The 26287-nt window shown below is 38.4% G+C and overlaps 2 protein-coding genes across 3 annotated transcripts in view; one reads left to right on the top strand and one right to left on the bottom strand.

Moving 5' to 3' along the window:
- LOC121630592 (coxsackievirus and adenovirus receptor homolog) overlaps positions 1 to 23206 on the bottom strand; it is a 30165-nt gene extending 6959 nt beyond the window's left edge. Inside the window, exons 1-7 of the mRNA XM_041970989.1 lie at positions 23121 to 23206; positions 22908 to 23014; positions 21640 to 21815; positions 17342 to 17546; positions 13331 to 13483; positions 11507 to 11629; positions 8889 to 9030 (exon numbers count right to left, since the gene is read on the bottom strand). Coding sequence (XP_041826923.1) covers positions 8889 to 9030; positions 11507 to 11629; positions 13331 to 13483; positions 17342 to 17546; positions 21640 to 21815; positions 22908 to 23007 — 899 coding nt within the window. The 5' untranslated portion in view covers positions 23008 to 23014; positions 23121 to 23206. The remainder of the gene's footprint in view (positions 1 to 8888; positions 9031 to 11506; positions 11630 to 13330; positions 13484 to 17341; positions 17547 to 21639; positions 21816 to 22907; positions 23015 to 23120) is intronic.
- Positions 23207 to 26052: 2846 nt separating this feature from the next.
- The window catches only part of si:ch211-127i16.2 (probable flavin-containing monoamine oxidase A), a 64794-nt gene continuing 64559 nt past the window's right edge, over positions 26053 to 26287 (top strand). For both annotated transcript variants that reach the window (XM_041970987.1, XM_041970988.1), the window contains exon 1: positions 26053 to 26230. In XM_041970987.1, coding sequence (XP_041826921.1) covers positions 26113 to 26230 — 118 coding nt within the window. In that variant the 5' untranslated portion in view covers positions 26053 to 26112. The remainder of the gene's footprint in view (positions 26231 to 26287) is intronic.

A 26287-nucleotide genomic window follows, 5' to 3' on the forward strand; every position in this document is an offset into this window, starting at 1 on the left:
TTATCCACAGTTTCCCAAGTTTTCCCTCGGCTTTGTGTGCTTAAAGCTTCAGAGAGCCTTTCAGCAGGTTCTTGTTTTGCTACTGTAGCCCCTGTGTTAGCTCAGTCTTACTGTTCTCATCAACGGGGCTTCAAGAAGCAGCTGTTTTCAATCTAACAGCCATGATAAACCCACTGCCACCATCAAACAGCTGACAGACAGCCAACGAGAAGCTGGTGAACAGTTAGGGAAGTCTGTGTTTTACTACAGAGGGTGTAGTGGAAGCCAAACCAAAGCTGAAAGTGCAGTTTCGGAACAATCTACTCATTCACCCCTTTGTTATGATGCCACTGCTCTCTAGAAAGTGGTCTGACTCAGAGTGGATGTTACAGTCATATAAGTTTATTAAAAAGAAAACTAACACATTGCAGCAGATCTGGAGTCAGCTCTTAATTTGATTTGATACTTGCCATCAGCATTGGGAATGGAGATACTTCATGTCTCCTGTACACAACACTGTCCTCCCACAGTGACACTGCTCACATTTCTATGTCAGCTTTGAAAGCATGTGAACTGCTTTCCACTGTAGATAAACCAGACCTGTATATTTTCTCGGGGGAGATGTTTATTTGCTAAAGAAGTCCTTCCAGAGATGTCAGCAGGAGGGATCAGTTACAGATCATTGCCACCAAGCAGCCGAGGTTTCGATATCATACATGTCCCCTCTTTTTCACAACTCAAAATAAAAACTAGCTGGCACAGTATGACAGCTGCAAAAAGAAAGAAAAAAAAGGGTTACCTTTACCTTTATTTCTTCACACCAAGGTACCTGAAGATATTTATTTTTCCTCGTCATCTTAATTTATTAATATACATTAATTTTTTTCCTTTACTTTATAGGCCTGTAACATATAAAGCTTCACTATTTCGTAACGTTGTCATTCCTTACAACTTTAAATGTTCATTTTAATGGGGGGCTGGGCAGGGGCACATACCGGTAAAAGGGTCGCACAGGTGAATGAAACCTTTTGAAAGAAGTGTCTAGATTTTAGGAAATAATTATCCAATTATTACAGCTAAAGTCGCCATCTGAGGCCCAAAGTAGAGCAAAATCTGTAAAAGTAAAATAGCAAATGATTTTATTTTTAAATCAATCATTGTTTCCTCGGGATAATCCTGCATTGTGTGGCTTTAATCACAGCTGACACTTTGATAATGAGGAAATATTCCCTTAAGCCAAATCACAAGTTTTATTAGTGTTTATCAGTGGGCCCATGCGCGCCTTGTTAAAGGGGACAGGCCCCGTATAAGCAAAATGGACACAGGACTAGCTAAACCTACTTATAGCCATGGGTGTCAGTAGGTCTATTTTTTAGGTCTTTAGCCACCCTAAAATGTTCTTAAGCCCCCCTAAAAATGATAAATGTATTTATTTTATTAGTGGCTCTAATGATTGAGGCGTTAGTGATAGCTGAGCTTTGTTCAACGATGTCAGGAATGCAGCGTAGTGACGTTTCCCATTTGAAATCTTGGCGGCCAAATCCATTCGGTCCAGGTTTCAGGTAACACCGTGAGTCTGTGATCTAAATACATTTATGAGGAGTCTTTTTAAAAGATGAGAGGAAGTAGTCACTAACTCCAGATTAACAGCAAGAACTTGGTTGTTATTGATAAAATAGATGCTTCATATTTAGAAATCAGACTTGCTAGCTCTGTTTAGTTCAAATCTTAGCATGATGTTGAGTTCCGTTAGGATGTGATTAGCTCTGAGAATAATTTGTTCTCTAGTTGTTATCATCAGTTACAAAGAAAAAAATTCATCACTCCATCATTTCTGTCAGCTTTATCCAGACTGAGACAGGACAAGGACAGAGACGATCTGCTGAGGAGGTTAGAGAGGAGAGAGGACTTTGAGACCCAGAGACAGAGAAGAAGAAGCAGATGTTTGTAGAAAAAGACCAAACAGATCCAGACATAGAAGGAGCAACTTCTTCTACTAGTGTGTTTGATTTAGGACACAAATCCTCAGGAGCAGACAGATGCTGAACAGCTGTCCACAAGATAGTTTTGGTGCACAGAAAAGAGTATTTTTATTCATTTCTTTGACGATAATAAAGGTGAAGACAGACCAGATATTGATCCTGTTCTACACCTGGTCAGATTTCATTATGAGCTTTAAAATAACTCCTGGGTTCTATTTTATTCTACATGAAAGTAAAACTACAAGTAAAATCATCTTCTAGTTGAATCAGCCTGCAGAGCAGAGATGGTGACCTGTGACGGGCTGCTTAGTGGTTAGTTGCATGACGGCAAGAAGGTTCCAGCTTCAGTCTTGGCTGGAGACTTTTTATGTGGAGTTTGCGTGTTTTCCCTGTGCATGAATGACACCCCGTCCCCGCTATGTTTATTCTCCAAATAGGATAAAGCAGCTATAGAAAATGTGAGTCTGAAATAAAGTTTGAACTGAATTGATAGATGAACAGACCTGAAAGTTATCTTCTGGAGTGGTTTTCTGACACAAATTTTACACAATCTCAATTATTATCATGAAATATTTTATTTTTTAATGTCTTTTTTTGGATTTGTTTAGTATTTTGGCTGTGACTGTACTAAAAGAAATTGCACTTAAAGATCCAAGCATTAAGCTGGGTTTATACTTGCAAAAGGCCTCTGCATAAGGTCGGTTACGGTGTCACCATTATAGGTGCCACATAGGTCCGCGCAGGCTCAACGTGCACCTCTTCCAGACCTGACTTGCACCCCTGCTACACAGATGGTTACGTGGAAGTACTCCCTTGTGATTGGTCAGTTTGGGATGACGTGTTTCCGGATTTCTGGATCTTCTGGCTGAATTTGTGTGGTAACCACCATTTTTAAAAACACTCAATAGATGAAGTTGATGAGAGGCAGATCAAATATTTTTTCATTTGCTTCCACAAGCGCATAAAGACACTGCACTATGTTGGATGCCATTGTTATTTTAAAACAGAAAATACATACCGGAACTGAAGTGAACCATCAAAAGAACCCCAACCTGTTGAGTTTACCAGTCATTCTAAAATGTTATATTATGGCTGTTCAATAGTGTTTTCTGGCATTTTTCAATTATATAACTAAAGAAATAGGAACAATTGATGTTGCTAGTAACAAACGGTTTAATCACTTCAAAACAGATTTTTTTTCTTCTTTTTTTATTTATTTTGGTTCATTCTATCCTTGGTGCTGTTCTTGGATGATTCACAGGTCAGTATAAAGTGCGTTCACAAAGAAAAAAACATTCCCTTGAAAGGACTGAAAGTTATTTTTAAAAAGTGGCCAAAGTGTTCAAAGAAACATTTTCAAAGCTCTTCAGAGTATGACTCTTTGGAAGTAAAATATAAAGATATGAGGGATGGATCATGACTTTGGTACAGTACTATAGTTCAAGTTCATTTATAATACCAGTAAAAGGTTTGGACAAGCTTTCCCATTAGATTTAATGGAAATGTATGTCTTAACATTTGACCGGTACTGTAGTATCAATAGTATGAGGTTGAAGTTATTAAAATATTATGCAAAACCATATTCAGAATTGCATAATCTCCTGCTTAAGTTTCTCTTATATTTGAACTACGAAATCCACTAAGCTAAATGCATAAAATGGATCTGCCTCGAAAGCTGAGCAAATCTCGGTCATGGCAGGCCAACAATGGGCCTCATTCTCCAGCCATTCTTATAAACAATTTTGGTCTAAAGTCCTACTTATAAAAATTTACCTAGATTTCACCATTCATGAAAATTTTCATATCAGATCCTACATGTACTCAGAACTCTAAATATGTGGGTTAGTAATGTGCGATACCGCTCATTTTCTTTGCAATCTGATACCAAGTAAAATACAAACCAGTATCGATGATACTGATCTGATACCGACCCGATATCAATACTTTGTGCTTGGAAGATCACTTTCAAAGCAGCCTATGCTGAGGGGAAAAGAAGTGGTAGTTGCATTTTGATAGAATACTTTGTGACTCAAACTGAAATTACCAATAAAATAATTGCAGACGTTTGTCAACACCTACATATTAACATATTTAGTTAACCATCAGTCTGAGCAAATAAGAGGGATTGATGATATTATCTTTCTACCAAATTAAATATTTTTCATTCGTATTTTATTTTTAAAAACCCCACAATGGCTTCGTTGAATATTTACTGACACTCAGCCTCTGCAGCATCTTTACCCACTAAGTCTAGGTCTGTGGAATTTATGTGAGTTGATCTCAGGGACACATATCCCTCTAAGTTGAACTCATACAAATATTTTTTGCAGTGTTGTCTTATTGAACGAGGGGAACTCCTGTTGTTTGAACATCAACACAAAAAACTAAACCTAGCTGAAAATCACTTTCCTAAAATTTAGCATCAGCAGTACACAGCTCCCTTTCAATACAGGTTAGTATCTGCCTGCAGCATAAAAGGACTCCAAGAGTGACATGTGAAGCACCTGTCCTGCTAATCCTCTCCTGTTCCTCATCATAATTTAATTATTTACTGTGTTATGTTTGACTCTCAGGTGTTTGAGGAGGTTTGTGGTGTTGCTACAATACCCACACACATCATACATCACACTGTTGCTGTTTAGGTCCACGCGTGATGCTATGGACTGAGTGAGTGAGAGATGCGCCGCTACAGTGGGCTATTTCACATATGACTATGGCAGGTGAAAGAAGTAGTTCCTGCATATTGGGTATAATTAAGAAAAAGATCCTAATATTATAGTTACTTTACACTGTATTCCAGTCGGTCATAGACTGTATTTTTACCCCAAATCACTAAAATATTGATATTCTAACATGAAAATTGATTCTAAAACATAAAAAGCTGATATCGGTAGTATCAATATATTGGTATTGATCTGCACATCACTAATGTGGGTGCTGACATCTTTCAACAAAGTCAGTGTTTGTGTTGTGTTTTCAGTAAAATACAATAATCAAAGTAGTCTTGTTGTTTTTAGTCAGATTTTTAAAATAACTTTTGGTAATTTACAAAGCATTCTGTTGTTCTAAATTAAATCTCAAGAAATTGAAAATCATGTCCTAAAATTATAATTTGAACTTAAAATATAACTGTGTATAAGTGCAACTTGTTCAAGAACAACTTGCAGTCAAGAGAGGATTTAATTATGTTACTAGTCTTCCTAACACAGTCTACTTTTACGTAACCTTTAAACTCTGCATTCTGGACTATTTGATGGCACAGTGACATTTATGTTCATTTCTGGAGCCATTGCTGCCCAGCGGCATCCTGAGGCTGAGAAACCGCACTATACAACCGTAAAGGATTTAGTGTTATGTTCAGTAAGCACTGTTTTTCTGGTGTTTTATTTTGAAAGGCCAGACCACCCGTCTGGGTGGTTGTTATGGTTTCGGTATTGATGAGACCAAAAAGAAAAATGGACATGTGTCATGCCATTTCAGTAGTTCAGCTTGTGTCATTATTGGTCACATTGATGGCAGCGGTGAGATATTTCTTTACCTGCAGGATGTCCCATGTGAAACGGAGATAGTGTGAATTGATTAGCTAGTTAGCTACTGCTAGCACCTACTAGCTACCATGTAGCTTAACTTTTTTACAGTGTTAATTTAGCAGAAATTGGAGAATCCTATGGCTTGCTGGAGGCCACCGTGTATCTCATCAAACAAAGTCAGGTTATTAAACATACTGCAACATGTGGCATTATGCACTGGCGTGCACTGGTGGTACTCAAGCACCTGCCCTTGCTGCAGGGCTGAAAAAGTGTCCTTTTTATTAGAATTATTTTTTTATAAACTGTATGTGGCCCACTATGTTGACGCGATCACACACCTCTTACACACACAAGCACACACGCCTATTTTGTTCCAGTCGTTTCTTTGGCAACATGATCACACAAAGCGGGTGCCCATGAGGCACATTGTTGCAGCAGCTGGACTATTCGTGAAGTTACCTCCCACCGCTCCACCTGCCACTACTCAGGTAACGCTAAACTATTTTGAGGGCACCTTTTTGCTGAAACTATTCATCTCTGTTGTAAAGTAGCCTGTCTGTCTGAATTAGCCGACTGCCCGCTTAACTAGCTTGGCACATAATCAGTGGTACCTTGTCAAATGTTAGGCTAAGTAGACGCTACAAACCCGGGTATGTTTGGCTTTTTACTTCTAAGCAGTCTATAACACTGTTAGCATTGGCTTTTGTCAATTGCAGCATGCCTAGAAAAGAGAGATTAAGAAAACAGAAGTTAAAGGAGCTACACCAGGCAGCTCAGGGAAGCAGCTCTCTGCTGGCCTGGATGAAGCCATCAAGCAGCAAGGAGGATGAGGAGGAAGATGATGACGGAGAAAGGTCAGAGCCAAGACCAGAGTCATGTTAACTGTTTAAGGCCTTTTCCTAATTAATAATAAATAATAATTCCTTACATTTCTATAGCACTTTTTTAGACACTCAAAGCGCTTTACAATGATTGGGGGACCTCAGGTTTTTAAAAGTTAACTCTTCCACAAATTTTATTGAACCATGTAAAAGTGTCCACAATGTGGTTTGGCAGTGCCAAATCTGGTACAAGCTATATTAGCCTAGTTCATTATTTTGTAGCCCCACAAATATAAGTTGTTTCCATGTTAGGCCTTACAGAATTCAGTTATCTTGTATTTACCATTGTAGGCTAATAATGAAATGTTGACCATCATAAATACCCAATTAGAATTTGTCTGCAGAACACAGCTAGTGATGAGGCACTGAAGTGGCAGTTGCAGACTGGTGTTAGTCAGGGGTGCCCAAATTCAGTCCTTGAGGGCCGCCGTCTTGCAGATTTTCCAATGTTTCCTGCACACTTGACTCAAATTAAATATATCCAACAGCCTATTTAGATTTGCACAATGACTCATCAATTTGAGTCAGGTGGTTTTGGAGCAGGGACACGTCGAAAACCTGCAGGATTGTGGCCCTTGAGGACCGGAGCTGGCACTTCTGGTCTTAGTGGTGTAATGCATTGACTCTTGTCACCAAGCAGTCTTACTCAAAGATGCATCATTCTATTCTCTCTACTGTCCCACTGTAGACTATCTACAAGCATGGAAGACGAGGAAGATAGGGAGAGCAGTACAGGTAGGATGAAGATGAATGCCGGATTAGCCGTTGATACAGGGCGTGTCACTGAGAAAATTGGCAAAAGTTCTGTAGTTCGTCTTTAGGTACAACTAAACAAATTTGGGAAGATTTATAAGAAGATATTGGTGAATGAGACCAATTGTTACCAGACCTAAGATTTGTTGTATTTGAGTAATAATGTATTTTTGTTAACTGCAGCACCACCTAGAGATAAAAGGCTGCCAATGATATTTTTTCCACAACATGCTAAGTACATAAGCCCAGCTCAGTAAAGATTCATCTTGGATCTGTCAGAATCTTTCTAAGATATTATCTCGGATGAAGGCAGCTTTGTAGCAAACTTGGATTGGTTTGGTGAATCCTTGGAGGATCTGGTTGTTTGTAATTGGCCTGATCAGAGGCATCTGACAGCTCTTCAGTTTTAAAAATCAAACATATGGTTTAAATATTGCATGTGTATGTGCACATTAAGCTTCAACCACAAGAATGCTCGGGGACAAGGCATGAACTACATATGAATCAGGAGACTGTGTCCAGTCAGCGTGAGAAATGTCAAAGTTTTTACCATATGGTTGTAGTGGCTGACATATAGACTGCAGTGGGGCAACAGCAAGACGAGGAGGAGGAGGAAAAGGAGGAGGAAGATGAGGAGGAAAAATATCTAAACAAATCTGCTGCTTAGCCCCTAATTAGTTATCAGCTCCCAGGAATAACTTCTCATTGCTCTCCAAGGAAATTTGGACATTTTCATGAAATCCACCAACATTTATAGCAAGTAAAAGATGTTAGTCCAAGACAGAGATACCCAGGGGGTAGTCTGTTGACACTACAGAGTCTGCCCATTTCCAGGACTGACAGACAAAAATCACCTTCATTTATTTTTCCCTGATTTTTTTTTTTTTTTATATATATAAATGTGTTGCTGGCATCAAATTCAGCCATCAGTTCAAACGAGCATACCTTCTATATCAACAGAAAAATAAGTAAATAAATGAATAAATGGAAGAATTTCTTATTTTTAGCATTTGATATATTGGCTTTCATACCATTTTGAATTAAATATAAGTTCTTAATTATTTAATTTGCAAATCGTTGCAATCTGTTCTAATGAAATTTTCATGCAGCATCAGGACTCCTGTTTTCTTGCCTAGACTTTCATGGAGTGAACAGTGTGGCTGCATCAACACTGTCAACCTAAAGAAAAGAAGGTCTGCATTGCCCTGTGACATATATTCTTTAAATGCACCTTTTTCTGTGGATTAAATTATATGGATGCGTATCTACACTAAGTACTGAACCTCAAATTAGATTTCTGCTGTTTTCTATGACAATAAAACATTTCACCACATAGTAACTTTCACTAAATGACACTTAATAATTATTATATTTTTTTAGTATATATTTTAATATATTTTTTAAATTGTCTCTCAAGAGGCTTGAATTCACATCTGCATTTTGATTGTGTTTATTTCTGAATGTCTTTAATGTGATTTTTTTTTTATAGCTTATAATTACAGCTCTGTTTCTTAAAGTTTGTGCGGTGGTGTTTTTTCATCATTTTTTGTGCTACAAAATCAAAAACATTCTTAAATGAATAATTTATTCCAAAACCAGATTTCTGACAACATTCCCCTCTAAGAGAAGCTGACGTTTGATACTCATCAGAGTTTTTTGGTGTTTAATGAACGTCTGGGAGAACGTGTCTGATTTTCTTTAGTTTATCAACTTGAGGTTGCTTTCAACCTCTGCCATGTGTGCGGGAACTGCTGTGCTGTTACCTGATTTCATTGGAAAGCTCCTTCTCATAGTGACGTCTGTTGCCTAACTTCCAAAAAACAAGGGCGATGAAGACCAGCAGGATGAAGATGAGGAGCAGAGAACCTACAACGGTGCCGACTATCACTGCTGCTCTGTTTGGAGCTGTAAATTAGTATAAAATAAGTGGAAATCAGTCACACAGAAGCTCCAAAAATGAAAGTCTGAATAACCCATGATGATGTAAACTCCTAACTTTCTTTTCTTGTGTAGAGTTCAACATTGTGGGATATAGTGAATGTCAACAGTTCTGTGAAATGGATATCTTTGATGCTGGCCAATTAAACTTAAGATAACTCCTCCAAGTTCACTCCCTGAAACTTCAGTGGATTCCTTCTAATAATCAGAAGCTCCTTCAAGTGAATCAACTTGCATTTTACCATTTTCAACTGTCAGTTTCCAGCAGAATTTTGCTGATAAAGTAGCACCTTAAAAGTCATAGACCATAGCGTTGGAACCACATGAAGATGCTAGAGAAGTCATATTCTTATTCAGAACAAAGAGGAACTTTCTTAGCATCAGATCATGGCTGGATGACTTTGATGAGGACTTTGCAACAGTCTGAGATACCTTCTTTAAAATCTTTAAAAGCACAAACAGGCAGACAAAAAGGGAAAAATTAACACATCAAGGTCTCATGTGAGAAACTTTAAGCTTTGCTCATCCATCATGAAATCTTCAGTCACCCAACTGACTGCAGGTAAAAGCTAATAATCCTCTAATGGTCTGATTAGTTTGTCTTGCTGTATTTAACTGTTGTAGTCTACAGTCGCTCATCAGGATGTTTCTGATTCTGCAAACTGAGAGTGCTTTGATTACTGCCTATGCAGATAAGACACTAACTACACATAAATACCTCCCACATCCCTAGTTAAAAATAGAAGACAAGCATCCTAGTAATCACAAAAATTTATAATTGGAGAATCTAAGCCTCTATTCAACAAAACACCTGTCCAAAAATGGCTATCAGTAGTATCTAGCAACAAGTTCTAAAGAAAGAAAACGTGACCGACTGCTTGTGTTTGACTTATAATTGTACATACCAGAAACTCACAAAGGATACTTAGCAAAAAGTCAAACGGATTTAACCTCTTCATCATGTGGACAATTTTTTCTGTCTAGTATTTCTTCACAATTATAAGGACTGTATATATAAGCCTTATATATACCTTATAACTTAGCCTCAAAAGAAAACTAAGACATGAGATTACTATAGATGTGTCAATCAAGATATATTTTACTGTGTCGGAGTTTAATTCTCTTCAAATGGTTATCTCCATCTAAAAGAAAACCAAATTACTTTCAGTGAAAACCAGAGGATAGCATCCTAATTTGTCTAGGAATCTGTAAAGTAATGTCTGATGAAGAACTGTGCTAAAATAGAAATAAAAAAAGAGTTTTTAAGTTGAGTTTCTCATCATCTAACCATGCTTCATGCTTGGTTTGGTGCATCCTTACATGTGCAAAGATCTTCTATACTGCAGAGCTGCATCTCACGCTGCCCACTATACAGAGGGCTGTCGTGTTGAAGAGGTTATTAGAAGTGAAGCGAAAATGGTACTGAGGTAACTGAAACCCAAACTGAACCCATTATATATAGATGGAGTACAGATGGAGACCTGGAATGTCAACCCTGATTTGGCCTTAAGATTGATGTTCAAAAGCAGCTGATAAAAGGCATCTACCCCCATGTTTCATTTTAAAGATTAAAAAAATAGATCAAACATTAGAAAAAATCCTAATAGTCCTGTTAATTATCTTGCAAACCCTCAGCTGGGTCCCTGAGCCTCAGGGTTGGAACCCCTGGTCTGGAACAACAGCCTGCACTTGAAATGAAAATGAATCATTCAGTGCCCAAAGCCAAAAATCTGAGTCAATGAGCTATAGTTTCAATAAGATGTACGTCCGGGGCATAGATTACGGCGCACGTGAAGACAAATTCATTTTATGGATGTGAAGAATGTAGTTTGCTTGTTTGAATCTAAACCTCAGAGATGATTTTCTCTGTAATAGCATGCTGAATCAGTGCCTGTACTCCCTGCTGCTACACTCACCACTTTCATTCCAGCTCTGCTACACCTCTGCTTTCGTTCTTAGTCAGAGCCATTTGGACAAATAAATAGACTGCTGTTGTTTAAGGGAATTTCTGAATTTCTTTTTATATTAAGTACTTCTACTGGCAACATGCTACACACTAATCAAGGCTAATCTCTTTTCTTCTCTTGCTCTTTCTCGTTCATTTGAACTTCTACAAAACAAACAGGACTTTGCTTTATTCTAGTGTAGCAAACAGCAAAAAGATAGTGACAAGGAACATAAAGCAAAAAGCAAATATGTACGAGGTTATTTCCAACCACCGAGTCAGACTGTTTCCCACCATCCTTAAGAATGAGAAATTCCTGTCACAGAAAATGGCGGCTGAAATTCTGTACGTATGAAGTGGAGCAATGAAAAGACTGTGGCAAGAAGCTAAAGAGGCTAAAGAGGAGGAAATCTAATATCTGGAGCTATTGTGATCTAATGTGTGTGTCATGCAACAGGTGTGAACAGGAACATTCTGTGTGAGGGTGTATTTTCTTACGCTTGTTGGCTTTCAGGCTGATCCTGCAGTGTGCTGCTCCAACTGCATTGTTCACCTCACAGAGGTAGATCCCAGCAAAGCTTTGAGAGTGGTTGCTGATTTTGAGCTCCCCGGTTGCACTGTCTGGCAGAGTGTGAACATACACTAATTACTGCAGGCAACACACACTGCTGAAATACAAAAATGCCCTTACATATATAAAAATTGGGATATTTCCTAAAAAGATCCTTTATCTGACAGACAAGTCTGAAGAAATGATTTTCAGAGACCAATTTCATTGTAATTAGAAACTATGAACAGAATTTGAATTTGATATAGCTACAGACTCGAAAGAAGTTGGATTGGGATCAACTTTACCATGGTGTTATATTACCCTGCCTTTTAATTCCACCTTATAATTATTTGGGAACACAAAAAATTGCTGCAGTTTTTTTCCAAAATATTTTGTGTGACTGAATACAAGACTTCAGCTGCTGAACAGTTCATGGTTGTTGTCTGATTCTCCTCTTCTCAGTGCACCATGTAATTACATGAGTCTATGAAGCCATGCTGTTGTAAGTCATGTAGAATGAAATATGGCATCCTGAAATAAACACAGATCTCCTGGTAAACCACGCCTCCCTTATGGTAGCATATGCTCCAAGTACATACCCATATGCAAGCCAAGCCACAACTACCCCCACCACCCCCACCTCATCACAATTGCTGACTTTCCTTTAACAACCTGGATGGTCAAAGAAACCTGGATGGCATCTTTGACACATGAAACTGGTTGTTTTGTCTTTCCTAAAAAGAGCTGAAAAGTGGACATTTCTGACCACATATCTCGTCTCCAACTCCTTCTGTCTATCTAAGATGGGCTTGTGTCCAGATAACTCTGCAGCCTTTCTGCAGAGCTGATAAATGGCTTTCTCTTTGTGTGATACAGTTCCAGGTTACATTTATAGAAGCAGTGCCAAACTGTGTTTGGTGGGAATGGTTTCTAAGTTACTCCATGTGGCTATAGTGATCCTGGTGGCAGGACAATTTCTCATGTAGTGGTGCCTTTAGGCACTGAGATTTCCCTGGACCACCGAAATATTTTACACAATACTGTACATTTACACTCTTGAACTGAGAAATAAATATATTTTTGATATCCTGTCTGAATTTGGCCCAAAGAGGTGAGCTTCAGTGAATGCTAATTTTATACCCAATTGTGACACCCTTACTTGTCACCAATTAATCAGCTGATTGATGAATCTTTGAAGATTTTTATGTCTTTATCTTTGGAGTGAGGTGCTGCATCAAGTAGGTTTTTTAATGTGAAATATAATTAGATTAATCAACAAAGACACTTTTTGGATTGTTTAATGGAACGGAAATGGGGTTTGCAGATTTCTGCCTATTATCACCATGAACCCTAACTGTATGCATATAGTTAGGATTGGTGGTGATTTTTCAGTGCTGGGACTCAAAGCTGTTTGCAGTAAACAAGACAAAAACAACTCAATGATTCATGTTATAAAAATGTAAACTAAATGGAGAGAAAATTTAAATAATATGCTAATGAAACATCCATCTAAGTAAGTAAAAATCTAAAGTTAGAGGGTCAAAAATAATTCATTCTTTATGTTTCCTCCTGAATGAATCACTATGCCAATAATCAGTAGATACATTCATATATTTCTGGATAATTAATAAGCACATGAGCAGTTAAAAAGACGCAGGTTTTCTCTCTGTTTGAGCATGGGGTAACTCCCCAGCTCCTCTAACACACCATACATCCTGCACATACTCTTTGATGTGTAATAACATTATGACTTCAACAGAGGTCAGACTTACTCTGCGTGGCAGCAGCAGGCATGGGCTCTGCACTCTGTCTCCTCCACATGTATTTTAAGGGAGTGGAGCCTTCAGCAGACTCACAGTGTAGAGACACGGCTTCGCCAACGTGCTCCCCACCCTCCACCCAGCACTTAGGCACTGATGGCTTCACTGCAACCATACAACAAATGGAACAAATGGATTTTCCCCCATTGTTATTCTCATTCTATTTCTTGGAAAAAGAAAAGGAAAGAAGTACAGCTTATTAGCCTTAAGATGAAATTGGAGGGGTCATTTCTAGCTTTCTATAAATGAGGCCTCCAAATGTCAGTGTATTGTATGTTTCGGCTAAATAAATGAATGAATAAGTCAAGCTCTAGAAATGGTTGATACCTACATAGTGAAGTATTTTCTTGCTAAAAAAAATGGGGAAAAAAAACATGATTATCAAAAGACCTGCTTTGACAACATAAGAGCTGCATATCTAAACATTAAAATATGTATGAGGAATATAGGTTTCATTAAGTAAAGTCACCAGGCTGAAACAGTAACAACCAAGTTTAATCTGCTATTAAAAGAGGTATCTGCAATATGAGAGATTTTTATGACAAAGAAATAAGACACAAAATAAACCTGGAGAAAAACAGACATATCAGAGCTATAGCGGAAACCTATAACTCAAAGAAATATATGATCATAGCTACAATGTACAGGCACCATATGGAGAGAAAGGGAAACTCAATGATATATGTAAAACTGAAATGGGAAGGAGAACTAAGAGTGAACATATCAGAGGACAACTGGCTACAAACACAGCAAACATCTACATCATCATGGGCGTGGAGATTATTCTGTTGGAAGAACTTGATTAGATTCTTTATCACACCAAGAATTAGAAGTAAACACACATCAGTGCCACAGCCATGCTGGAGAAAATGTGGTCAAATGAATGCAGTAATTTGGTTCTGTCCAAAAATCAGTACATCAGATAACTATTAAAATCCCGGGCTACATGATATCCAAGACGTGAATTATTGTATCTGGGAATCATATCAGGCAATGTGGTTTCAAAAGAGGACAGATATCTACTGAAAATTATGTTATATATATACACTACTGTTCAAAAGTTTGGGGTCACTTCCCTATTGAATCCCACGGCAAAGTGACCCCAAACTTTTGAACGGTAGTATATATATATACTATATAAATATATTTTTATTTGTTTGTTTCTCTCTTTTTTTCTTGCCTTATTGTCTACAGCTGTCATATGTTCCTGCAAAGAAACAATAAAAAAGTTAAAACTTCTTGTTTATACACTGCAAGAATAAATACAAACATCTCAGTGTGGTAACTTTATTATAATTGGAGGACAATTAATTTTATTGAATAAGACTGTCCATAAAAGTCCCTTGAGATGACTTTGATGTGAATTGGCACTGTACAAACAAAGCTGAAAACATCCATTCATTGAGGAATTCTCTAAACATCTCTTATCTAAAATGCTTTTGTTGGCTTCACAACGCTGCCTGTATGAAAACAGCCACCTTTTTGTGCAAGGGTTCATAATGGATGTTTATTCAACATTGGCATTTATTCAAAATGGAGATGATTTAATCTATTTCATCTTTTATTTAATGGCTAGTGTTTAAAATTAGAGCGAGATGGGAGAGGTTTGTTGGAAACAGCATAAAAACTGAAAGCCACCAACACAAAACAACTCACTGCTCTCAGTAAAAGATGCTGAAGTGACCCAAACGGAGATGGGTGAGAGTTAGCTGAAAATGCTGTTTTACAGTATAATTGGCAGGATTGGCCGGCCATGTAATTTCATAAAAAGTAATGTGGCAATTTGAATATGTTTATGCCAATAAAATTGCTCTATCTAGAAGAAGGCTTGGACATACTTTGGGGATTTTAAGGGAAAACAACTATACAGGGCTCAGTGGTACAGACACTCATTTAAACAAACATTAATTGATTTAAAACCTACAAGAGGCACCTTGTCAGACTGTTCGCTCCGCTGTGAGCGTGACATCAGAGTGTCGATCTGCTGGCTGAGAGTGCAGGGTGACTTAAGATCCTGCCAGATTTCTGCCATGTTTTGGTACCTGTGTTGCAGAGTTAAACTCACTGTACAAAAACACAGACACGAAGTGATAAACAAGTCAGACTTTCTTTCACCATAACTGAGCTGGATTACATCATCTGTGGCCAAAAACACATTTATTTCCTTTGAACAAATCAACATCAAGCTGAAATCAAGCAGGAAAATGCTGCATTGGCAGGGATGCTGGGAATGTGTGTGTGCAAGGCAAGTTCAAACTGAATAAGTCAAGTTGCTTTTATTTCTAAAGAACATTTAAAACCAACCGAGGTTAACTAAAGAGCTTCACGGGATAGACATGTGACATCCAGTGGCTGACACTCTGTCCTCCTCTGGTTTGTGTGACATGGCGCTATTTTTATTTTTAGTTTAATATAGAGTGATTTAACAATTCCATTTCTAACATATCTCTCCTCAGTCCCATATAATTTGCTCTACTTTCTCTCTGCAGAGTGTACCTATTGATTTTTTTCAATTTCACATTTTTTAACATAGTTAATTTTCTCAGGCTTGTTAAGCAACATGAATCTGTTGCCCTTCCATTTTTACAAGTTCTCTTCAAATCTATTTTCTAAATAAATGTCAACTTGAATGAGTGAACTATCACATTACCCCCATGCATAAGTCTCAAGCGCCACACAGAGGACCAAAAAAAAACTTTGTTTTCTACCGGGACTGTGCAAGTTTTCAATTGATGACAAGTTGCAATGCAACCTCCCACCAAATGATGGTGGTAACTTAAATAAATAGAAGACAGCTAGCCAGTAGTGAAAAGTTTAGAGTATTAAACATGAAAATAAACAAACATCTCTTTCATCAGTTTTTTAAGGACCTTTTTTTCTGCTTTGGTAAAATCTAATTAATCATTTGTTACCTGACTTGAGCTTTTGAATGTGTCCTTTTAGCAGCCTGATTTTATTTCATGAACTGGTAGCCTATTCAGTGATTTGTTCACAAACACACAATGAATAAATGTCTTTCTGATGATTTCATGTCATTAATTTAAGGCTTCAGCTTGTAAGTCAAAACTGTAAGTGTTATTCTAAATGGATGTGGATGTTATTAATAAACACAAATTAAACCAAGAGTGAGATCCATTTAAACAACTGTGTTAATATTTGAATGGACCCTGGGTCAGTTTTTACTGGAAAAATTAGGCCTCAACTTCAAAAAGGTTAAGGAACCCTTTTCTAAATGCATATATAAGGTCAACTGAGGGTGTTTCTGAATGGAAATTATCATTACGAGCCCATTAAGAACATGTAGGATTTATCAACAGCTCATTATAAACTAACATGTGTAGGACAGTTTCCACAAATGTCTTATAAATGAGGGCCCAGGACATCCTCAACTGTTCTGTCCTTGACCCGACTGGGCAGAACTGTTTAGGCAGAATGGAGGGAACCTGCTCCATATTAGGCAGATCGGTGTATACAGTATGAGGCTGTGGGCTGTGCAGCACCCAGCAGGAGGGTGTGATACACCAGACAGTAAAAGGTATGCTGACAGTCATAGCAAAATGGCTGGAAAAAGCATACAGGAGCATCTCTGTGGGTTAGATGTCCCCCATGTCTCATTCGGATACGCCACTGAAAGTGACTGACAACAACAAGGCTGAGGTCCTGCGGGACGGGCAGCTGTTGGCCTACCAACCAGACATGCAGCAGTAGAGGTTAACAAGGAGCAGAAGACAGATGTAGAGATAGATGTGGCAATACCAGGTGACAGTTACCTCAGGAAGGAGAGTGAGAAGTGTAACAGCCTAAAGCAACAGCTTGAAAAACCAAGGTGCACATGTGATTTTTGAATGGCACAAAAACAGCAGTGACAGTTAAATTGACTTGGTATCTTCTCTTCACAAACATAAATAATGCAGCAAGGTGACAGGTGTTAACCTCAGGATGCAACCCAACTCCCAGACTTACCCATTACCACCAGTGACATCTTGATCATGTCCACCCCAGGTGACTTTTTTACTTTACACTGGTAGGTGGCGCTGTGAGCGGGCGACAGCTGAGAGATTGAGAGGGAGGCGTCACCCCTCGAGGGGTCGTCCACAGCAAAGCTGAGCCCTTTTGCAAAAGCGAGATCACCATGATAGTACTTAGTGCCGCTTGTGTATGACATGAGCTGGGGGGTAAAAAAGACAATAACAAACAAAGCAGACTGTCACAAATTACTCTGAATGGCATTAAATTAATTTAAAAACAGCACAAATTAGAGGGCTGGATTTAAAGTGAATAGCTCTAACTGAGAATTACCCCCCTTCTCTGGAGCTTTATGGAACTTTTTCACGTCATTGTTTTTGTTTGACAGCACATTTACTGTGCAGCTCAGGCTCTGCACTCTAACTGGCTGTTTTCCAGCAGCATGGAGCAGTTTTCCCCAAGAATGAAAGATAAATAGTGATAAATGAAGTATGAGCCTCTTGGTAAGCACCACAAAGTTGACCAACATAGAGAACTAGCAGCAGAACAATGCAGCTGGACAGATATTTTCCTTAATTAGCAGACACCAACAGCATGCCAGGCACAATACCCCTAAAAATGATTGCTTCTCTGTTGAATGTGGATAATTGTGTTTTCCATGTTTTGTGACAAATGGGCACCTGTTTGCTGACACATTAACATAACAACATTATGAATTATTTAAATTGTGTGTTTGGCAGTTTTGGTTTTTGTTAACTTCTAGAAATATTTAGAAAAATTGTTGAGTGAAATGCTGTGATTTCCATTTTGAACTGAAACTGGTAATCTATGGAGGTAACCTGCCTAAAGCAGGGCATAATGGACCTGGCCAATATTTGCATAGACGGTGATTGAAAACCCTGCCACTTTAGGGCAGACGAGAAGGGAGAAAACATCCTTTCAAACCTCCTTTAATTAAAAAAGTTAAAAGGGAAAACCAAAATTTAAAAGGTTCATGTGTTCTTCAGTCTCCACAGAACTCACATTTAAACTTGTAGCCGCACAAATGTACCACAAGGTTAGAAGTTTTAAAAGCAGATGAGAAGTTTGAGTAGATTCGGAGTTTTAAAAACTTTTCTAAATCATGGTTTCCAGCTTGAAAATTGGTCTAATTGTGCTTCAAACACCAGTTCTTTATAATATGATGCAGGCTGAAGAGCTCTTTCATTTCATAGCTTTCTAAATGATTTGTTCCTAATTTCAATAAAGTTTTGTAGAATGAACTTGTCTTCTTAGTACTTTAACATAATGTATTGTTATAGAGAAATTACCAAGAGTCTGAATGAGTAAAAAATAATTAGAAGATTTATTACAGGAGAAGTATAAAATACAAACAATTTCACTTGCAAGTTGAGAGTGTCGTCCAGACTCGCGTGAAGTCGAGAGATCATTAGCATCAGTTTTTATTTAACCTGGTTCCAGCTGAAAATCAGTCTCTCAGACTGATAGTAGGAGAAAGGAGATTGAGAGGCGCCATTCTCGCCCAATCAGGCTGTCATTCTCTAAACAACTGTTTTCTATCAGCTGCCTATCAGTCTCATCTTTCTCCCACGTCATGAATCTGAAAGAATGATCAGTCTGTCCTCACATACAATGACCCAACAGGAGAATAATAACGTCAATGTTCTATATCAGTAATGTTCTATATCAGTAATGTTCTATATCAGAAGGAAAAGAAAACATACGTCATGAGATGTAATTGAGAATAACAAATGAATAAATGCATTTTACAAGTAAAAGAATGATTATACTTGTAGTTATTGTATGAGTAAATTTGATTGATTGCCATATGTATTAAAATTACTTCCACAGTATCCAGCTTTCATTTAATTTATCCAAAATGCTCATGCAGCCAGCATATTTTAGTCAGTTCAGAATAAGCCAAATAAATGCCTAGACAAAGCTAATCTTCAACATGTATGATTAGCAAAGTCTCAACAAATAAATGTTGAAGGAGTACTTTGGGATTCTATTAAGTAATCCTTTAATAAACACAAAGTGTTCCAGAGAACATGGTCTTAAAAATAGTCAAGAGCATGAGTAATGAATATTTAGTACTGGTTTATAATCCCTGTTCATGTTTGGCTTTATTTATAGTGGAGTGATTTAAATGAGAAAATATGGCCTCTTCCAAATCAAAGGTTTTATGGTTTAGGATATGACAGTAAGATAAATTTCCTGGTTCACACAGGAATTAAAACGAGTTAAATGAATGACACAGGATGAATTATCTTATGTCTGTCATGATTTGATCTGCTTCCCAAAGCTCCTAATTTGGCCCACCTGTGCTTGCATCGCTCATGCTCCTCACCTGTTCTCCTTTCCATCTGAGCCTCCTCTTGTCACGCCTCCAGTGCCAGATTGTTTTTTACTTGCTCAGTGATCCAGTGTTATCCCGCGGCCACTGAACCTTGTTTTCTTTCTCATGTATTTCTGCCTCACCCTGGCCCCTTGTTTATGTTTTGGATCTCTGCCTTCATGTTGATAATTGACCCTTCTTTCTTGCCTTCCCTTGACCAAGTTTTGTAAATCTGGACTCTTGTGTTTATTCAAAAACACACTGACTTTTCTGGATACTCCACTACTCTTCTGTATCAAGAACTAGATGTTGTCGGTGCATTTTCTGTTCACTGGCTCTTAAGATGTTTTAAATTATTCTCACTCTAGCAGCTGTTCATGAAATCATCACTAACGTCTTTTCTGTGCTTATCTTTAGTGAAAGCCATTCCAAATTCAACTACTTATCCCAAACTTACCTTCTTCTATTGGACTGTACCTTTTGGAAATCATTACACCTGAACTGCAGACGTTTAACAGAATGGTTTCCTGGGTAACCAGACCCAGGAGACCATTCTGCATCTTCTCTATTGTTAGAAAATAAAACTTTTATATCATCAAGGTTATGTGGTGTATTCCAGTCCAAGATCCTCAGGTTATTACAACATCATTATTTATTTAACGAAAATTAGGCCAGAGCACAGAAGCAGTGTAAAGAACTAACAACAGCACCAGATTAAACAGATTACAGAATAACTGGAAGTAACTCTTTTCTATATGATGTTGGGGAGGAATCTTGCTCTGTTCAGTACGAAGCTGCTTCAGGTTATTGACGTTTGCAGCATTTCTTTAAGCACAGCTCTCCTCAAATCCCACAATAGCATTTCAAATGGGCTGCACGGTGGTGTGGTGGTTAGCACCACAGCCTCACAGCAAGAAGGTCACTGGTTCGAAACTCGGCTGGGGGGAGGTTCAAACCTTGAGGGCAGTGGCCTTTCTGTGTGGAGTTTGCATGTTCTCCCCGTGTATGCGTGGGTTCTCTCTGGATACTCTGGCTTACTCCCACCATCCAAAAACATGCATGTTAGGTTAATTGATGACTCTAAATTCTCCCTAGGAGTGAGTGTGAGTGGTTGTTTGTGCCCTATGTGTTGGCCCTGCGATAAACTGGTGACCTGTCCAGGGTGGACCCTGCCTCTCACCTGTTAATTCTGGGACAGCCTCCAGCTTACCCGCGACCCGTCATGGAATAAGCGGTGCAGAGAATGAACATTTCAAATGGATCTGGGCTTGGTTCTTTTCTTTTTCAGTAGATTTTCTGCATTTTGGGATCATTGTTCTGTTATATGACCAAGTTTCAGTCCAGCTTTAGATGCCAGACGGCCTCACTCTCAACTCAAGAATATTTTTGTATGCAGCGTAGTTCATGGTTGACTCAATGACTACAAGGTGTCCAGGTCCCGTGGCTGCAAAACGAGCCCAAATCATCACCCTTCCACCACCATGTTCTCTGAACATTACACAATCTCACTTAAACTTGTTGGGGCATCCGCTCCAGGGAAGGTGGAAAATCATTTACAGAAGAACGATAGACTCCAAATAGTTTGGAAATCACCTTTATAACCTTTCCCACATTCATGGACAGCAAGAAGTGCCTCTGTAAGGTTAACACTAGTGTCTTTTCTCTGTGGCATTGTGTTATAACACAACTGATTTCTGCAGGTAAACAGACTTTTATAGATGGGATAAAGCTTTCTGGTGAACAAACATTAAAGTGCATTTGATAAGCAGCACCTGACTGCTACTCCCCCTCTTAATTCCCACAGAAGCAGTCAGGTGTATTCACTTTTTCACACACTGCTTCTGCTGTGTGTTAAGATTTAGTATTTACCTCATTTCAAGACCAGATGCATAAACTACATAGAGTTTAAAGATAATGTTAGTATTTTTTCACATCTCTGTATCATAGTGCTTCTTACCATTTGATCTTTCTGCGTTGTGTCTGGACTGATCACGGACCATTCAATGTCCAGTTCTCCGGTGTCTAAAAGATTTGGTGTGTAGCTACAACCCAAAGTCGCACTCTCTCCCTCAGCCTTGTGGATGGTCTGCGGGCCTGTGGATGTCACTTTCATCCCTTGTGTTGGTCTTATTTCTGAGAAAATGTAGATGTAATTCTTTAAATTTATTACAAACATATTAATCATTTTTATCTCCCTTAATGTTACTGATTCAAGATGATTTACCAAAGGAGTTCAAAAACAAAACTAAACATGAAAACAAGCAGCCAAATAAAACAGAAATTAGATTAAGAGCTATTTTTGGTTGATTTCATACAGCATATGCATTACAAGTAAGCATACGTTGTATGTCTACAGAATAACTGTGGTTCTTGATCTCCTTATATGGAACATTGTTAGCAATGTTCCATGTAACATGCTAACACATAAATAAATATTCATTCATTCACTAATCCTACACAATGTATTGTTTTTTCATAAGGCCCTTTACAATGCATTAATCTAAGCAACAGTAACAAGCTTCTGTAGATAGGAAAAAATTTAAATCCAAACCACAAGTAAAAAAGTATTTTTTGCTTCAACTTGAACTGCAGAGACACACTAATTCCTGTGACAATAGGAAAACAATTCTTCTATTTTCATAACAAATTGTTCTCACATAATAAAAAAAGCCAGAAATAGACTCATATTTGCCCTCCAGCAGCACACAATCCAGAATAATAACTGCACTTTTCAGGGATTTGAGTGGTTTGTTTACTTTTACAATAACTATTAATGTAATGCTTTTATTCCACTTCTCTCTAGTATGTTTGTCTTATTGCGACACTAAATGCTTTAAACAATGCTGCTGGTGTACGGTAGATTCTTCAGTGAAACTGAGGCGTGCAGCTCGGAGTGTCAAGAGCCACACCCTGTAAAACAACAACAGAAAAACTAAGCTAAAATCCCTGGAACATCAGGGAGTCAAACACATCAGAAGATAATGTCAAACCCTCGTTGGACAAGCTGTGAGTGCCACGGCAACGAGAGGAAGCTCTAAACACTAAGGCCTCACCGCTCAGTGGTGTGCAGCTCAGAGCAGACATGAAGGTGACAGAAACTGTTTCAGAAAATAAGGTTTTCTTTCAGTTTCACGCCGTGAAATACAACACAGAACATGATATGATCCATCCCTTGTGTAAGCCTGTGTATGTGCTTGAATTCTTACACCAGTGTGTCTGCTGTACCTGTGATCAGGAGCCCTGCAATCCATACGAAGACAAAGAACCAAGGTTTGTGACGACGGCTGTAAGATGGTCTCAGGTGAGTGAAGATTTGTCTGAACATATTGATCCTATTTAAGATTTAAAAAATGGTTAAAAAACGGTCATCACACATATAAACTACTATAGATACTTAAGTTTCGTATACAAGCAAAAGATGAGGTCCCTCTGAATTACCTGAGTGCAGCCTCTACATCCAAATAACTGTCCACAGAAAACAGCAGAGCCTCTGCTTGTTGTTCTTGTCACACAGTGAGCCCCTCCTTTACCTCTGCCTCATTAACAAAATGCCTTCTGATTGGCTGTTGGCCACACCAGCTTCACCTGTTGTTTTACTTGATGTTGCCCTAACAACTTTCCATACCCCTCCCAAAGTACTAGAGCTTTGTCACCAAAACTAAACAAGAAATTCTCGTAAAACCAATGAAAATGCTCATCAGTTAACAAGAATTTTTGTGCCAATTAATGTTTATGTAAAGAAGTGAAACTGGAGGAGTATTAGACCATTAACTTAATCTTTTTATCTTAACTCTTCATCCAAATGAAAATTTTAAATTAAGTTAAATAAAACAACTATGTTCCCTCCTACTTGTTCCATGCACAATAACCTTTTGCACCACCTGCAATTTGTCCAACAGGTTTAAATAATAATAAAGAAACAAGGGAGACGAGGTCTCAAGTTACAAGAGACTGGTTGCTGTGCTGAAAACACAAGGCAGCGAGGTTTGTACTGCTGGGATGTTCTGAAAAAAGAAAGAAAAGAAAAACTGCAGGGTTTTTATCTCTGTGCCACATCTGCAACAGTCTTTATAAATCAGATACAGAAGGATATCTAGCAGACACATGGAGAAAATGGATTAGCAGTAGGAGATAAAAAGCTTTATTTGTACTCTAGTTGTATAAAATATCAAACTATTCTTTAAAAACTTCATGTGAATTTTCTCCAGCAGTCAGCCAATGTTTTCACAAGCTTCTGGCAATTTTCAAAAAGCTGCTTCCATTTACTGCGAACCAGCTGTAACAATGCAAAAGACATCTAAAATCTCCAGAACCCCTCACTGACCTCGCACTCCTGTTGTCTTTAAACTTCAGTCCATTCCAGCGCCGCTCTCTGAATAACTAACTAACAAAAGGAGTAAGATGAAAATGGATTTTGCTGGACAAATGTTATATTTAAAGGCTGTAAAGGGATCAGACTCATAATCTCTCTATTTATGTGTACAATGGATGAACACAGCTACACAATAATCCACAAAAATGACTCCCCAGTCTATAACAGAAAGCAGAGCATATACTGGGACTAAAGAAACTGTAGAATGTTGTTGGTTTCAGGCATTTTTATCTTGAAATGCAGCCACTTACAACTGTTAAATAGCTTGTTAACACAAACAGCCAATCAGCCAGTTGCATGTATTTGGTCATGTAGACGTGGTCAAGATGGCTTGATGACTGAAGTTCAAGCTGAGCAACAGAATGGAGAAGAATGGGAAATTAAGTGGCTGTAAATGTGGAGTGGTTGTTGGTCTGAGTATTTCAGAAACTGTTGGTCTTTTCACTACTGGGATTTTCACACACAACCATCCCAAGGTTTTACAGACAATAGTCTGAAAGAAGAAAAAATATACAGTGAGCAGCAAAATGCCTTGTTGATGTCAGAGGAGAATGGGGAGACTGGTTGGAGATGATAGAAAAAGGTAACAGTACCTCAAATAATCACTGGTTACAACCAAGCTATGCAGTTTATCATCTCTGAACATGTTAAACCTTGAGCCAGGTGACAGTACTGTCATCTAAGAACAGGAAACTGAGGATACAATTTATTCACCAAAGCTGCAAAATCCAGGTGGTAGGGTCAGAATTAGGCGTAAACAACACAAAAGCATGGATCCATCTTGCCTCATATCAACAGTCAGGCTGGTGATGTTTAATGGTGTGGGTATATTTTCTTTGCACATTTTTGGTCCCTTGGGACCTACTGAGCATCATTTAACCACCATAGTCTCCTCGAGTATATTTGCTGACCACTTCCATCCCTTTTTGACCACAGTGTACCATCTTCTGGTGGCTACTTCCAGCAGGATAATGCACCATGTCACAAAGCTCAGATAACCTTGAACTGCTTTCTTCAACATGACAACGAGCTCACTGTACTCCAATGGCCTCCACAGTCACCAGATCTTAATCCAATAGAGCAGCTTTGGGATGTGGTGGAACGGGAGATTCTCATCATGGATGTGCAGCAACTGGACCAATATATCCAACACCTTGTTGAATCTGTGCTACTAAGAATTAAGGCTGTCCTAAAGGCAAAAGGGAGGCCAACCCAGTATTAGCAAGGTGTACCTAATAAAATGACCGGTGAATGTCTTTACTGGCACATTTGCAAGCTGAAATTCCTTTGTGTGTGTGTGTGTGTGTGTGTGTGTACCTTCTATAATACCAATAATTACTGAATAATAGGTAAGTTATTTAATGGATACTGATTTACAGTGTTCTAATGGGATATACTGTTAAAAGACGTAATGTGTATTTAATGTTTCGAAAGTTTGCATTATAATTATTTATTATTTATCATGCACCACTTCACACCTGAGCTGTCTGGGCTGTTAAAAAAAAGTGTTTACGCAACAAGTTCTCTGCCAAGTAGGTCACGTGCTCAGCTGTTCATGGCTCCAAAGTCCGCTATTATGAAACTGTTCGGGATACCCAAGATAACCTTATTGTTATCGATGACATCAGGGAATACAAGCTGTTTTTTATGTTGGGTTGACTCCTCAGGTTACCAACCCACGGCAGATGTACGCCCTCTTGTGGGGAAAACGAAGAACTAGACGTAAGCTAACTTGGTTACTTTACGTGCTGCTGTTTTTTTCAGCGTTGTCTATGTTAGAGATATAGCTACTTTGCGAATTACTGTATTACTGTGCTATCTTTCCTCGTTTAATTTTTGTTCTCCGCATTTTCCCTACATTTCTTTCTTTCATTCTTTTCTTTTTTTTTTTTTTTTTAACTTTTACAGTAAACACTCCTGCTGTGGTTCTCTACTTCCTGCTTCCAGCCAACTTCCAACCAATCAGCATTGAATGTGCGTGAGGCGTCGCCACCGAGGAGCGACAACGAGACGTAGGTACAGACAAACTTCAGTGTTCGCACTGACTTGAGATGCAACATGACTGCAGAAATTTGGGACGTTATTATTGTTGGCGCTGGACTTTCCGGACTGAGTGCGGCCCATTTCCTCCGAAAGAGGGTGGCCGAGTTAAAAATACTCATTTTGGAAGGAAATGGTTAGTAAAACTTCCCTGTGTGGAAGCAGCTGCAATCAGTGAGGTCTTTTATTCAGT

Source organism: Melanotaenia boesemani, chromosome 19 (genome assembly GCF_017639745.1).
Source record: "Melanotaenia boesemani isolate fMelBoe1 chromosome 19, fMelBoe1.pri, whole genome shotgun sequence".
Classification (NCBI taxonomy): domain Eukaryota; kingdom Metazoa; phylum Chordata; class Actinopteri; order Atheriniformes; family Melanotaeniidae; genus Melanotaenia; species Melanotaenia boesemani.